Source organism: Calliopsis andreniformis, chromosome 12, assembly GCF_051401765.1.
Source record: "Calliopsis andreniformis isolate RMS-2024a chromosome 12, iyCalAndr_principal, whole genome shotgun sequence".
In the NCBI taxonomy this organism is placed as follows: domain Eukaryota; kingdom Metazoa; phylum Arthropoda; class Insecta; order Hymenoptera; family Andrenidae; genus Calliopsis; species Calliopsis andreniformis.
Window position 1 is genome coordinate 18,590,617 of NC_135073.1, and position 13,598 is coordinate 18,604,214.

Sequence of the window (13,598 nt, forward strand, 5' to 3'; positions counted from 1 at the left end):
TTTCAATCGCACAGCCACCAGATCTCGCGAAACGCTGGAAAACTAGTCGCGACACGGTAATCACGGGGTCGCAGCCGCACAAATCGGCCGTGTCACTTCATATTTGCGAAAAAATTCTGTTTACATTCGCCCAGAGGGACCACGAATAAATATATATACGGGATACGCATTCTGAGTAAAATACGTGCGATCAATCGACAGTGGTGCCAACATGTCGACGATCGTGCGCCGAGAGAATCGAATAACCAGCCCGAGAACGATCAGGCGCGTTTGTTTCGCGATGCCGCGAGTTTCAGGACGCTTCGTAGGTTTTCGAGCTGATTTTTTCGTTGTTTTCAGTGGATTGGGTCATGCGGGAGGTAGGAAGACGCGGGTTTTGGAAGGTTTTAACTTCGCGACATTGGCTGACGTCACGCGAGACCTCAAGCGCCATCGCATTCTTGGAAATGTACGCGCAGGCTTCATTGTTGGACAGCGATTGAGAACGATAGGCGCCGTTTTTGAAACCAGAGTCCCGGGTTAGGTTCAGGGAACGAGATATTTGACACGTTCATCGTCGAGGAATCTCTCTGGATTTTTTATATCCTTTCGCTTGTGCATATTACTTCGAACAGGTATGTTTCATAATTTAATGATATGTTCATTAGTTTTCGTAAATACAGCTGTTTATTATCGATACATACGTAGCGTCAACAGTGATATAATGATCACATAACAAAATTTCAGTAACAATATCAAGTTTCTGTGTTTATTTCAATCGTATTATTCGACGATTGTTAATGGTAATAACATCGATGTACAATATTGAATAGTTCATCCGTAATAAATATTAAACGCTTCGGAAAGATTTTATTATTAGAGGCAGTGACGAGGTAAAGTAATATGTTCGATGATGAACTAACTTCGGTCTGTAAGTACAGAATAAATGTAACATATCTTGGCAAGAGATATTATAATATAAGTACAGAAGACATGGAGTACTTTTAATAATCAAATTACAATTATGAATACATTTTAAAAATTATTGCTCCCTTCGAGAAGCATATAATAATAATATCGCGTAATTTTTTAGAAATATGTATATGTATATATATATTTACAATTATTTGATCATATCCTACATAATATACAAATTGTTTATATGTATACATATATAATTATAAAAAATAAACAGAATAGTTGCAGTATAAAGGTAAAATATAATTCGTTTTAAATGCAATTACCTCTGCTCATCGCTTACGTGATATTCAGTAAGGTTGCTTGGTCAAGCAAATGATGATCAGTGATGATTTTATAAGCGCTGACTTTTTTCAATTCATTCACATTAATAAGATTCAATGAGATTTAAAAATATAATCTAATCCACTCTTACTTATTTCATTTATTGCGTTTTAGCAAACAACAATCTTCCCCTAATCATTAACTTACTAGTAAAAAAATATATTTATTAGTTTTTATATTTTTAATGTATCTAAATATCGCAAAAGACAGGAAGAGGTTGTTTTAATAAGAAAAAGTTTTTCTCAATCTTCGCTAATTCATGATTTCTCTTCGGTCGTCATCTGTTTATTATAAATGTTACTAACTAATCAGTAAGAAAAGAAAGATAACGGTCCAGAAGAAAAGTTTAAATATTTAATTAATACAGCGACGAATTGCTGTTATATTTATCTTGCACTTCGCAACAAGGCGATTGATAAGTGCATTCTTTGGTTCTATAGTCACTTAATATAATTATTGCTATACGTACATATTTCATACAGTCATAATAAATACTTAAAAACAATATCGACAATATCTTCTTTTTAAATGCTGCTCGCAGTGTAACACAGAAAATAGTTGCCCAATAAGTGAATAGATAATATATAAATTCATGATTAAGGCCACAATAATAGAGTGAACTTTTTAACATGTATGATTACCAAAGAGAATATGAAAATATTAAATGTAATTAACATTTTCCCACTTTATAATCCTTAAATAAAAGCTTTTATCAGTGCCAGGTTCTCGTCTTATATAAATGACAAATATTATTTCAGTATCAACACTATTTGCTATTACAAATAGGTTGTACTTCCGCGCTTGTACAGTCAAATCCTTCGAAAAATGCAAAATCGCCGAATACACGATAAAAAATCTTGAGATTCCCTTCTCAAAAGCTAACACTTAATCTTATAAAGTAATAACTTCTCGCATCAGTAACGTGGTCGCGACTAAAAGTGAGATTTATCATCGTTTTCATTTATCCTAAATACACTTATTATAAATATCTATTTTTGGATGAACAGCAGTTTAGTAAAATAAAAAATCGTACTTTCTGACGTTTTTTAGGGTGCACACCCATCTCGTGTAATTTCAAGAAATGCCTGCGTGGGGTGCCCTCATCTAGCGGTCGAATACTTATTTGGTCGATTGTGAGATTACTCTACAATGAAGTTTAATAAAAAATTTATAATCGCTTCGGAAAGCTTAAGTGCTTACTTAGTAATTTTGTTATTAAAATATGGAACACGCGCAAGGCACAGTACTCTCAAGCTATCACACGTGTTAGGATGAATCAACATTCTTTTTTTCTTTCGATAATTAGATCATTTTAAATACAGAGTTAGCACCAGTCCAATCTTGTTAGAGTGAGCAAGTATCGTCCCTATAAATTGTGGCTTTTTTACAAGTCACATTCGTAGCTGCAAGAAAAGTCATTCGCGCGCTCCTTTCCTTGACTGAAAGTGTATAAAGATTTCTTATTTTAATTTGCAAAACATTATAATTAAGGTATCATTAACATTAATACCACTATAAAGTATTTCACTGAGAATCAACAACCATATCCTCGGTTATTTGCAATACTAAATACATTACTAAATATAATTCAAAGCTCGTAAATAATATGAAAAAAATGTAAAAGCTGCACATGTATATATGGTAAAACTTGATTTCGACGTGTTACGTATAAAAAAGTATATATATATGTCTTACTACATACCTATATGTATAACCAACTCCATAAAATATTATACAATATAACACATTGTTTCCCTTTTGCACCAGAATATTCTCTGTACCAAACGTCTTAGTACTGCAAAACAGTATTAATCTAACTCTCACTGCAATAAAACAACCTCTTGCAAAATCATTTCTTTTTTTTTTTCTCGTATTGTCTTTAAGTATTTTTTTACTACGATACCTAATGGTTAAATTTTGAAGCTTCGTATAAAATTATGGGGGGAAAGTTATACAGAGGCAACGTTAGCATTAGTATCGTCACTTGCAGAAGTAAATGTCGTTAATTCTTCTAAGATTAATAGGATGTTATTTAAAACTGTTAATTTCATATATTCATATCGTAGAGGTGTGGAGGGGCACCTACCACTGAAGGCATCTGACAACCTCGACGAACTAAAAGTCGTACGGATGGTCCACCGTTTCGTATAATTTCAATTGCCTCTGTGTGTGTCATATTTTTAGTATTAATTCCGTTTATTTCAATTATCTGATCTCCCACCTAAAAATATTTATTGAAGTATAGATATTATCTCTTCAACTGACACACTATTATATTTTAATAGTAGCATGCTTACTCTTAAACGATTGTCAATCGAGGCAGGACCGTTTTCAGCAATTTGTAAAACAAATAGCGGCATATTTTGAAATTCACGTCCTCCACGAATACTAAACCCAAAACCTCGGGTTCCACGAGTTAATTCGACAGCGTGATATTGTCCTCCATCTCCGTCACAAGTTGATTCGTCCTGTAATAATTTATTTTAAACCATTTGTATTCAACCAAAGACTACTTACTTTCATATCGAGCGAGCAATACCTTTTGAGACAGAGATGTATTACTACAACAATCGTCAAGAGGATAACCAATCGTCAATGTAACTGAATACCCAGAGTCTTTGATTAAATTTACGATATCCTTATGACAGACATTGGTAATATCTACATGATTCACGGCAAGAATATGATCACCAACATTTAGCCGTCCACATCTTTCAGCAGGCGAACCCTCGATGATTCTACCAATCGTCGAGCCTGCTTTATTTACTGAAGAAATAATTACGAAACCAAAACCTTCGTTTTCCATTCTAGTGACTGTTACATCGTAAGGGTATTGGAGATTCATTTGTCTACTATATGGAGCTTGAAGATTTTCTGGAAGATGTTCTTGGGTATTGATTCTACGACGTATGCCTAACGTAACCCTGCCATTTTGAGCGGCTGCTATCATCAATTGGACAACGTGGTGATGGGATGAGTTCATTACACTTTCACCATCGACAGACATAATCAAGTCGCCAGTATTTAATCTGTTGTCCAAATCAGCTGCACCACCAGGTACGATATGTCCAACCGAGACCTGCTAACAGTCATGTTATCAGCATCTTTGATTTGATACTTCAGTAGAAAATGTTAACAATTCTTTCACTCACTTGAGATCCTTCCTCTGTACCGCCTACTATCCTAAATCCAAACCCTGTGTCCTGTCTTACTAACGTCACCAACGTTTCTATCCACTCTATATCAGGCACCATTGGGCATACTAATTCATTAGAATACTGAGGATACCTATAATTTTGATAGTAATGAAATGATTTATGAAAATTCAAATTTAAATTCAGTATCACTGAAATATTTACCGTGGTACTGAACTGGAATGTGGTTGCTCATGCTCAAAACTTGTAGTCTCCTTCCGTTTGTCCCATATTTCTCCAGTGTCAACATTTTGCTCTTGACCAATGGAATATACATTGTAATCTTGTTCACTATATTGAGAATGAGACTGGGAAGTATATAATTCTTTGTAGAAATCTGAGTGCAGGCATCCATTTTGCTTCAACATATTCTCGTGATGTGGTATATCAATGGAATATACGTCATTATTTATGTTTAATTTGTCATTTGTAACCCATTCCCTTTTTGCGGAATTTCTTACAGAGTCGTCATCCAAATTTGTCATCGCAACAAAATTATCGGATAAATTTGTAATATTCGCTTTGTATGGGTCAGAATAATACATACCATGTGTATATTCTGAGTATTTGTATCGATTATCGAGTGGATTTAGTTCATTTTCATTTTGTTCGTTCCAGTTCGATCTAATACCACTTGTTGGCGATTTCGGACGATTTCTGGTATCTATGAGTGGTGTTTTTGGTCGACTCGGTACAACAGTCTTTGTTTGAGTACTATAAATATCAGCAGTAGGTGTTTTACTCCTAAAGAAATCTTGTGAATTCTTCTCTTTCTTATCACTTGATTTCAATGTCGTTCTTTGTACATGTATCAATGCTTCTTCGTTGCGAGGACAATCTTTTAGAACTTGTACTACTTCGGAGTGACACATGTTTCTTACATTAATATCATTTATATTAACTAAAATGTCTCCTTCCATCAAATTTTTACAACGTTGACGATCCAAAATCTTCTTCACTTTTTGACCATGAGCAGAATCCGCTATAGTGAATCCAAATCCCATGGTTCCCTTTACAATTGCAATACTGAGAAATTCAGGTTTGGAAGACATTGGCGAATCTTTACAATCGTTTAAATCATTGCTCTCTGACAACAGAATATCCGTACTACTAGGTCTTTTAATTGTGTTAATTTTATCCGAAATGCAGAGATCTGGCATTGAGTTGACAGAAGTTGTGGCAAGATTTTCACCATTCTGGAGACTATGTACTGGCAAGAATGTAGAGTCCAGGAAATTGAAACGACCATTACTTTGAAGGGTAGGATCCAAATCCATGTACATCCTGGGATCTTCTGTTAAAATATCTGAGAAAATAGAGTTTATTCTTCTACCAAAAAGATATAAATACATAACATGGTTTTTACCTGGTGCATTAACAGCAATAGTAGTAACAACTTCTGTGTTGGGATCATTTGGATCAAATGGCAATGGATAACCTCTACATACTTCCAATGTAACAGTTTCACCACTACCAATAGATTTAAAAACGTTCACCATTTCATTATGTGTGAATCCCAGAACACATGTATCATTAACATACACCAAAACGTCGCCTGCAATTTTGTTTATAAAAAACTGTTCTAATGTCATTGTAGACAGATTTTTTAGATAAGCTTATACTTTACCAGTTTGTAATTTTCCATCCAACCATGCTGGTCCATTGGGAACAACACTTTTTATTTGTAAAAATTCTTCTACTGAATCATCTCCACCAACAATGGTAAATCCTAGCCCTCTTGAACTCTTTATCAGAGTAGTTCTTATCCTCTGACCCTTTAGTTTGTCTGGATTTCTTGTAAAGTTAGGACTTTTCCTCTCTCCTAAACCCTGTTGTGCACGTTTTGCTTGCAAAACTGGATTTTCATATTGAGTTCGGCGATTTACATGGTCAATAAAATATGTGCCATAGAGAGTATCATCTATTTTTTCCCAACCATATGGTAATTCATCATCCAAACATTCTTCAAGAGATCGTTTTTGGAATTTAGATAAACGTGGGTCTAACCAGTGTGAAGTGCCTGTATTATGACTGTAATATAAGCATCAATAAATAAATCAATATTTTATGCAATAATATATTAAATAGAGTCTATTTTCAGCAGTTAATATATGTTATATGTACTCTATAAAATAAACTTCTCCTGTTTCTGTGTATGCCTTCTCCCAATTTGGTGGCAAAGGTCCTAACTGGTCTTCTGTAGCTTGATTACGACTTCTACCGCTTTGCTCTTGGTTGGATATTCCTGTATTTTGTTCAGAACTTGAATTGTACAAATATGTAGGTGGAATACGATGACCGGTTTCATCGTTTCCACTAATTGCTAGTACCTCCTTGTCCATGCTTTCTCCTGTAATTGCAATTATTAGTATATAGAACATATAACATATAATATAATAATATTTCTATACCATCATTAGTATTATCAATTGACGTTGTATCCTCTGTTTTTGTAGCCATTTTGTGATTCCTTAAGCTTTACCTTAGTACCCTATCAGATAATTAAATTGGGATATTAAAACTTTGATTTGAAGTCCATAATTTAACTTTAATAAAACACACATATTTTTTTAGTTTTGATCAACTAATAGTGCATAGAAGTTGCATTACACTACAGAGAATCATAAGTTAACATAAAATAACATTCACAGCAGTCGGAAAATACTAGTAATGATATACTATATCAGAACCATGAATTGTATTTCATGCGTTACGACACCCTTTATGCAACCTTTCCACACATTTTTCACGTTATTTCAGGATTAGTTGCGCGAAGACAGTAATCGCGTTATCCAGACTATCAGTAGTCCCACAGCGACCCGAAAACGCTTTTATCGCGGCGATTCCAAACACATCTGACAGATAAGAGGCGACGAAAACGTTGACAGTGAACGGAAAGTTTATTTTCCGACACTATCGTCCACCGTCATGCACCGTGGACAGGATACCCTAGGCCTCCAGGCATGGACAGGTGTCCGTAGTAAAATTACATAAAGAAGGAGAAGAACAGGGCACACACGGCAGACGTGGATGCATTCTTACGAATGCATTCACCCGAGAAAGCTCGTGCGTAGCCCACATATCGCGCATCATTGAATCACAACTTTCTACCTAGGAAAGTTAACGTCACGTCTCCCTGTGTACAACGTAAATATGTTTTTCATCGAAAGACGCGAACGAGAATCCATTCACCTCGCATGCATACCTTAAAGAAACGTTACTTTTTTCCTCTCTTTCTTTCTACTACATGCTCCCTCACGCTCATACGCGTTCGTAGAACCGAGATCGGGATTGCATGAAAATTCACGAAGTGGGAAATAATGATATAGTAGGAGCTAGGAAAACGCATACGTATTTCTTCGGGATAGCTTTTTTTCAGGGAAAGTTACTTACACTGATTTACAATGATGCAGGGCCCTATTGAGTCGACCATCGTGGATCAGCCGTGTTGATCAGGCTGAAATATTTCGGCACTGAATCACTTCGGGACCGCGGAAATGCTCATCATTTTCGAAATGTTAATGAACAGTGGATACGTGCGAGTGATCGTTGCACAGCTACATCACACACGGTACTGCACTCGAACGCAACATGGGCATTTAACCGACTATTGCAGCTAAAGCGTCATCTTGCAGTTGGATCATGCACTGGGCTTAATGGCGGGATATTTGATCGTACGAATTATAGAAAAGGGTTCGTATTTTCATAACATCTGTTTTATTGTCAACATTTTCAGGTATTAAACAATATATGTTTAGATTATCTGTAGTTCTCAAAGTAAACGAAGTATGCCAGATTTAAAGTCTAAGAAAGTTGGATAAAATTGTAGTCGTCGATAATCCTATACCTGCTTTCCCTATAATGTGTTAAATTATCTAAAAAGCGCATGCTGCTTTCATTATGCAGCTTGGTAAGAACAGGTGGTAGCGGTGTTATTCCTGCAGTGTCCGCAAGATCGTCATAATATTTTTCCTGCATGAATCCCATCATGTGGAAGTGCTTCTTTTGAAGTCCCTCCTTCAGGCGTTTCTCTAATTCATCCCTCTCATCTTTTAACATGTCTGCCTTGGAAGGGAAGTCCTTCACACCGTTCCAATATTTAAGGATAAATCGAACCTAAGAGTTAACAGAGAGCAATTGAATGATCTCAGTAAAGTGGCACCGCTGTAGTATTGATTATTATTTTCAACCGCACCTGCAGATCGAACATGCTGAAGGCGCAAACGTAGAACGGAAGACCGATCAAAGCGAGGGTGGGATTCTCGATCGATACAAGGTGCTTCCACAATGGCGTTACCATATTTGAATCTACACGTACGCCGCATTTCTCGCTCAAAAATGGGAAACTGTACTTGTATCCTACGATAAGATAATCATCAATACATATCTATAAGTAGAACGTAATAATATGTACCTGTGCAGTAGAAGACTATGTCCACCGAGTCGCTGGAATTATCGGTGAAGCGGACTCCATTTTCGGTCAACTCTTTCACATCCGGTTTCTAAAAATTTGAAAAACTTTCATAGAATCTTCAGTCACGTGTGTCCTTATTTTCTTTTTTTCAATTACCTGAACAACATTATCAGGAAACACAGTGCCGATTGGGTCCTGCAAGTGATGGCTCAAAAGAACTCGCTTGGCTTTTCTCGATATCTCCAATGCCAAATCCATTCCTATGATTTAAAAATAAGTAATGTGAGAAGGTTCGTGATTAATATCGTGTAATAACATACCAGAAGGGCCTGCTCCAATAACAAGTACGGCCTTATCGGCGAATACTTCAGGAATTCTGTAATCGTGACTGTGCAATTGTTGACCTTGGAAAATACTCTTGCCTTTTATGCTCGGAACACTAGGCTCGAAGTAATGACCATTGCATACCATGACCGCGTCAAACGAATCGTTTAAAACGACATTCTTCTGCAGATCTTTCACCTTGATCGACCACTTCCGGTCCCCGCTAGAAGGTTCAACTAACTCGACGTTGTGTAAAAACTAAAAAATACATCCTTAGGCATTTTTTCTTCGATAACAAGATAGTATTACTTATCCTTAAGAATTGAGAGGTACCCGAATATACTGGCGAAGTTTAAAATGGTCGCAGTACGAGTTCAAGAAATTAAGTATTTGCGTGCGGGTCAAATAACTTTCAGGAACATCCGGTATGGGATAATCGGGATATCCCATTACTTCCTTAGGAAGGTTCGTTCTACATAATGTAAGCAATTTAGTACACTGCTCAAGACATTAAGTTGTACTCTCGTTTACATGTGGTTTACCTTAGATTTTTGTACATACTGGTATGTATGGGCAAACCATACTGATCCACTCCAGTTTCTTCTCTGTAAACCCACGTACCTCCTACTTGGTCTGTTTTCTCGTAACAAATTACTTCGCAGTCATATGTGCCAGAGACACAGTGTCTCAAAGCTGCCAGACCAGCAGATCCAGCACCGATTACAGCGATCTTCATGTTTCTTCAGGATTTAGTAGAGCCTGGTCAAACTTTAGAAATAGTCTTGTTTTTATTTTCCAGAACTTTTCGATCCAATATAGAACATAGACAATTCAAAAGATAAATCCTTTTCACGCACGTGTTGCTTATCGCTTCTAATAGTGAGATAAGTGAATATTTTTGAAGGAGGTAATAGTAAGATTTTCTTTGTGGCAGTCACGTTACAAATGGGAAAGGTGTAACGATCGAAAGTTGCACGCGCAAACCTTCCTTCTTTTTTCTTTTATAGTACACTTTCCTCACTATTGCGTATATTGCATCGAATACCAAAGGCATACAGTTTTATAGATGCAAACGCGTTAGATGAATCATTGAAACATTTCTAATTTTTATTTAGAAAAAAAAATGTTGGCTACTTCATTAATAATATAGTGTTCTTATTTTAGAGGCTGAGGATGGGTTCAGAATTAAAATAGACAAGAAAAGTAGAATGATATTACTCACGAGTTGAGAAGTCAAGAAAGAGCGATCACCCGATCGCTAGCGGAATTGAAGTATCGTAGTCTGCGAAGAAATACGAAATGACCAATCCTGAAATAATCGGAGTGTGGAAAGTCGAAGTGTATCGTTCTTAAGGAGGCTGCTACTGATAACAAGGCCGTCGTGTATTCAACTTGTTTACTATATATACTGAAAACACCGTATAAAACTCTTGTTTCAGGAAGCGGGCGCGATTATTTGCGACCTCGCGCGATCTCTGAAAGTCTGTTGACTTTTGCATTAACTCTGGTTCGTTCATGAATTCTTAATCGGTTATATATGAATACTTTTTCTATTAATACCTCTTTTTTTAGCAATTTTTTTTACTAATGACACGAACAGGTATAGTGTTCTGATGTTGAATTCATTCAAATTTTCAAAATTGAAAAATCATTCGAGTAAATTGAAAATATTCATAAACCGGATGCATCCTAGGGTTCTTGAGTTGGGAAACACTTAAGAGCACTCCCAACTTTGTCCCCTGCTGTCTTTATGACGTCAGTATACAGAGTATTAAACATATGGAATATACTTACATTTTTCCAGGACCGATTCTACATACCAGTTCTAAATTCTAAATAATGACAACTTTCTGCATATTATTATGGAATTACCTTTTTTTCTGTGGCTGAGGGACAGTTATCAGTACTCCCTACCATTTGATAAATATAACAGAGAATTGTTGATAGCATTGGGGGGCAGAGAAGTTCTTGACATTAATGCAGTATCATCAAGTTCCATTAAGCAAATGACAGAATTTTATCGAATTCAACTATCATTTTGCAGATGAATCGTATTATGCGATAAGTGCGTAATAAGTTCAATGTCAATTCTCATAGTTCTTTATACAATTTTATTATTAACTATTGAGATAAACAGATCAATGTTTACTTCATATCAGACAGGGTAATATCGCGTTTTTTCGGGGTACTCAGGCTAATCGGTATTTTTAATCCAGAAGGTAAATTAAATAAACAGGTACACAAAATATATATGAAAAAGAAATATATTTTACAATATTTTAACATAATTTTTTACACTCTAACAACAACATTCTATTTACACATTTATATTTAATTAGATTGGAAGCTTATAATCTTACATCTGAAATGATCAGAGCTGAAGGCTATTTAAAATTGGTCTTTGTGATAAATATGATTTCTTATTACTTTGTACTTAGAAAGGGTGTTATTTTTTAACAAGTACTCCTTTAACACACAAATTTCTATTATATGTATACAGAAACCTTTTAGTGCTTATTTTGTTCTAAGATGATTTTTTAGAATAGAATTCTGACTCCCACCTGTTTTTATATAAAACATATAATTGCATTGCAGCTCTTGCATCTTCAATTGAATTGTGTTCCCCTGTTTGTATTTCTCTACCTAACAATTCATAGGCAAGCTTTTTCAAACTAGGTGTATTTCCCCTAGACAACTGCCTAAAAGTCTTAAACCTAGAGGTGTCTCGTAAATGCTTTCTCGGATGGGAAAGAAATAACACGTCAAGGTCATGCTTTAATGCATGACCAACTAGAATACGTCCTTTCAAAATCTCTGCTACTTCCTTTTGAACAGTTTCAAATTCCTCCCCATTTTCAAGATTATGTGGTCTTATGCCACTAATTTTAGTTCTATAATCTTGAACTGGTTCTCTCGGCTTGACATATTTGTCATAAACACAGAAACCATGGCGATTCACAATGGACACCCTAGCTAACATACTTTCAGTACCATCACCAATGCCCACCATTTCACAATCCATTGCCACATGTTTGGTCAACTTCTTTTGATTCTCATCAGTAATTTCTTCCTTGTTCAACTCCGGCACTGTATCAGGAGTTATTATTAAATTAGGATGCTTCTTCTTTGACTTCTGATTCTGATGAATTGACTTTTTCTTGACATTTTCTTTGCTCTGAGTGCCTGACTCCAAAGACGGCGAATTGAAGATTAAATTTTTAAATAGTTCCCAATTACGACCAGTCGCGTTCCGCTCCGTATGTGGAGTGGCACGTTGAACATTTTTTTTATTTTTTTCGTCCATACTTCGCTTGCTAGCAAATTTCTTAGAACGGCATTCTTTCTTCTTCTCCTCGTTTTTCCTATAATCACCAATGGAAAAGATAATTTATAAGATTTCAGTTAAGAACATACAAAATATTTCAACGGTTTAGCTCATCCTAACCTTTTCATTTAACACGTGTGTCAATATAGTCACAAGGTTTCCAAATATTTATGTAATTCTTATCAAACAATAAAGTATGCATTGTCTACTTGTAAATACACATGAAAGAGTATCCCATTTCATTAAAATTAATGATAAAACGATAGTTAATATGATAACTTAAACATGGCGGCACAAATTCAAAATACGGTTGGACATTTGAATTCCACCGTTCGCACTTTCTCGAATGTACTCGAGTATACGTTGACCACAGAATACTGTTACAATCATAACTATAACTTTTTTATGATTCCCATTCAAGATTAAACATTGGAAAGCATTAAAAAATTAGAAGAAAAAAAAAATTAAAATGGGCTTATATTCATGTATAAATTATCGACATTGATTCTATTCACTGTTATCTTGGGGTTAGGTCCTTCGAAACGAAAAGCTATTGACAACCAAGCAGATTCGTTTTATTGATATAAAAATTATTTTACCTTATGAATAATACCATAAGAATAAAGCACACAATGCAAATTAATGCCCGCACTACAAAGCCTAGGCCCTTGGAGACCTGTTCAGCTTGGTTTAGCGGGAACATAAAGATAGACGTTGTTTATTTTATGCTTTGACGGAGCAACATGTGCCTGAGGATAGACAAAAATCAGTTTCAATAAGGATTCAAATTTGATATAATTTTTTAGAAATTCTTGTAAACAGATCAGAGAGACAATAACGTTTACGATCTCACATTTGCATAAATGATAACAAATCTAATACGCGTGATAACTGTAATAATTACATTTGTAATCACCATTCTGCGCGTAAAATGATAGTTTTATGTATTAGTTCCACTGAAATTGAATGAAATATTATTTACGTTGTTTATACCACCACGCTAGAATAACCAGAAAACTACTATAGAGTTTACGTCTGCCAAGTTTGTACCGATGTATCG

At 35.4% G+C, this 13,598-nt stretch overlaps 4 protein-coding genes across 14 annotated transcripts; 1 reads left to right on the forward strand and 3 right to left on the reverse strand.

Moving 5' to 3' along the window:
* On the forward strand, window positions 1–4,218 carry LOC143186173 (uncharacterized). 2 transcript variants are annotated; one of them, XM_076389668.1, is made up of 2 exons: window positions 1–614; window positions 4,093–4,218. In XM_076389668.1, the coding sequence occupies exon 1, from the start codon at window positions 212–214 to the stop codon at window positions 521–523; it is 312 nt and encodes a 103-aa protein (XP_076245783.1). In that variant the 5' UTR covers window positions 1–211; the 3' UTR covers window positions 524–614; window positions 4,093–4,218. The 2 variants fall into 2 exon arrangements, with proteins under 2 accessions (XP_076245783.1, XP_076245782.1); XM_076389667.1 differs by lacking the exon at window positions 4,093–4,218 and adding an exon at window positions 727–854.
* Window positions 2,248–8,079, reverse strand: LOC143186170 (membrane-associated guanylate kinase, WW and PDZ domain-containing protein 1). 7 transcript variants are annotated; one of them, XR_013003017.1, is made up of 11 exons: window positions 6,887–6,935; window positions 6,600–6,825; window positions 6,103–6,506; window positions 5,842–6,030; window positions 4,641–5,769; window positions 4,434–4,569; window positions 3,821–4,363; window positions 3,579–3,749; window positions 3,368–3,502; window positions 2,984–3,104; window positions 2,704–2,720 (listed from the first exon to the last, which is right to left on the reverse strand). XR_013003017.1 is itself a non-coding variant. In XM_076389661.1 (10 exons), exons 1-10 carry the CDS (start codon window positions 6,933–6,935, stop codon window positions 3,102–3,104), a joined length of 2,985 nt encoding a protein of 994 aa, XP_076245776.1. In that variant the 3' UTR covers window positions 2,248–3,101. The 7 variants fall into 7 exon arrangements, 4 of the variants coding, with proteins under 4 accessions (XP_076245776.1, XP_076245777.1, XP_076245775.1 ...); XR_013003016.1 differs by having other exon boundaries at window positions 2,709–2,720; window positions 3,185–3,502; XR_013003015.1 differs by having other exon boundaries at window positions 2,248–3,104; window positions 3,185–3,502.
* A 100-nt stretch (window positions 8,080–8,179) lies between these two features.
* LOC143186153 (senecionine N-oxygenase) lies at window positions 8,180–10,485 on the reverse strand. 2 transcript variants are annotated; one of them, XM_076389628.1, is made up of 8 exons: window positions 10,436–10,485; window positions 9,756–9,981; window positions 9,547–9,685; window positions 9,210–9,471; window positions 9,052–9,149; window positions 8,890–8,977; window positions 8,671–8,834; window positions 8,180–8,591 (listed from the first exon to the last, which is right to left on the reverse strand). In XM_076389628.1, the coding sequence occupies exons 2-8, from the start codon at window positions 9,947–9,949 to the stop codon at window positions 8,280–8,282; spliced, it is 1,257 nt and encodes a 418-aa protein (XP_076245743.1). In that variant the 5' UTR covers window positions 9,950–9,981; window positions 10,436–10,485; the 3' UTR covers window positions 8,180–8,279. The 2 variants fall into 2 exon arrangements, with proteins under 2 accessions (XP_076245743.1, XP_076245742.1); XM_076389627.1 differs by having other exon boundaries at window positions 9,046–9,149.
* Window positions 10,486–11,467: 982 nt separating this feature from the next.
* LOC143186155 (RNA exonuclease 4) lies at window positions 11,468–13,593 on the reverse strand. Of its 3 annotated transcripts, none has more exons than XM_076389632.1 (3): window positions 13,455–13,593; window positions 13,138–13,287; window positions 11,468–12,575 (listed from the first exon to the last, which is right to left on the reverse strand). In XM_076389632.1, exons 2-3 carry the CDS (start codon window positions 13,239–13,241, stop codon window positions 11,738–11,740), a joined length of 942 nt encoding a protein of 313 aa, XP_076245747.1. In that variant the 5' UTR covers window positions 13,242–13,287; window positions 13,455–13,593; the 3' UTR covers window positions 11,468–11,737. The 3 variants fall into 3 exon arrangements, with proteins under 3 accessions (XP_076245747.1, XP_076245745.1, XP_076245748.1); XM_076389630.1 differs by having other exon boundaries at window positions 13,443–13,578; XM_076389633.1 differs by lacking the exons at window positions 13,138–13,287; window positions 13,455–13,593 and adding an exon at window positions 12,659–12,934.
* Window positions 13,594–13,598: the final 5 nt, after the last annotated feature.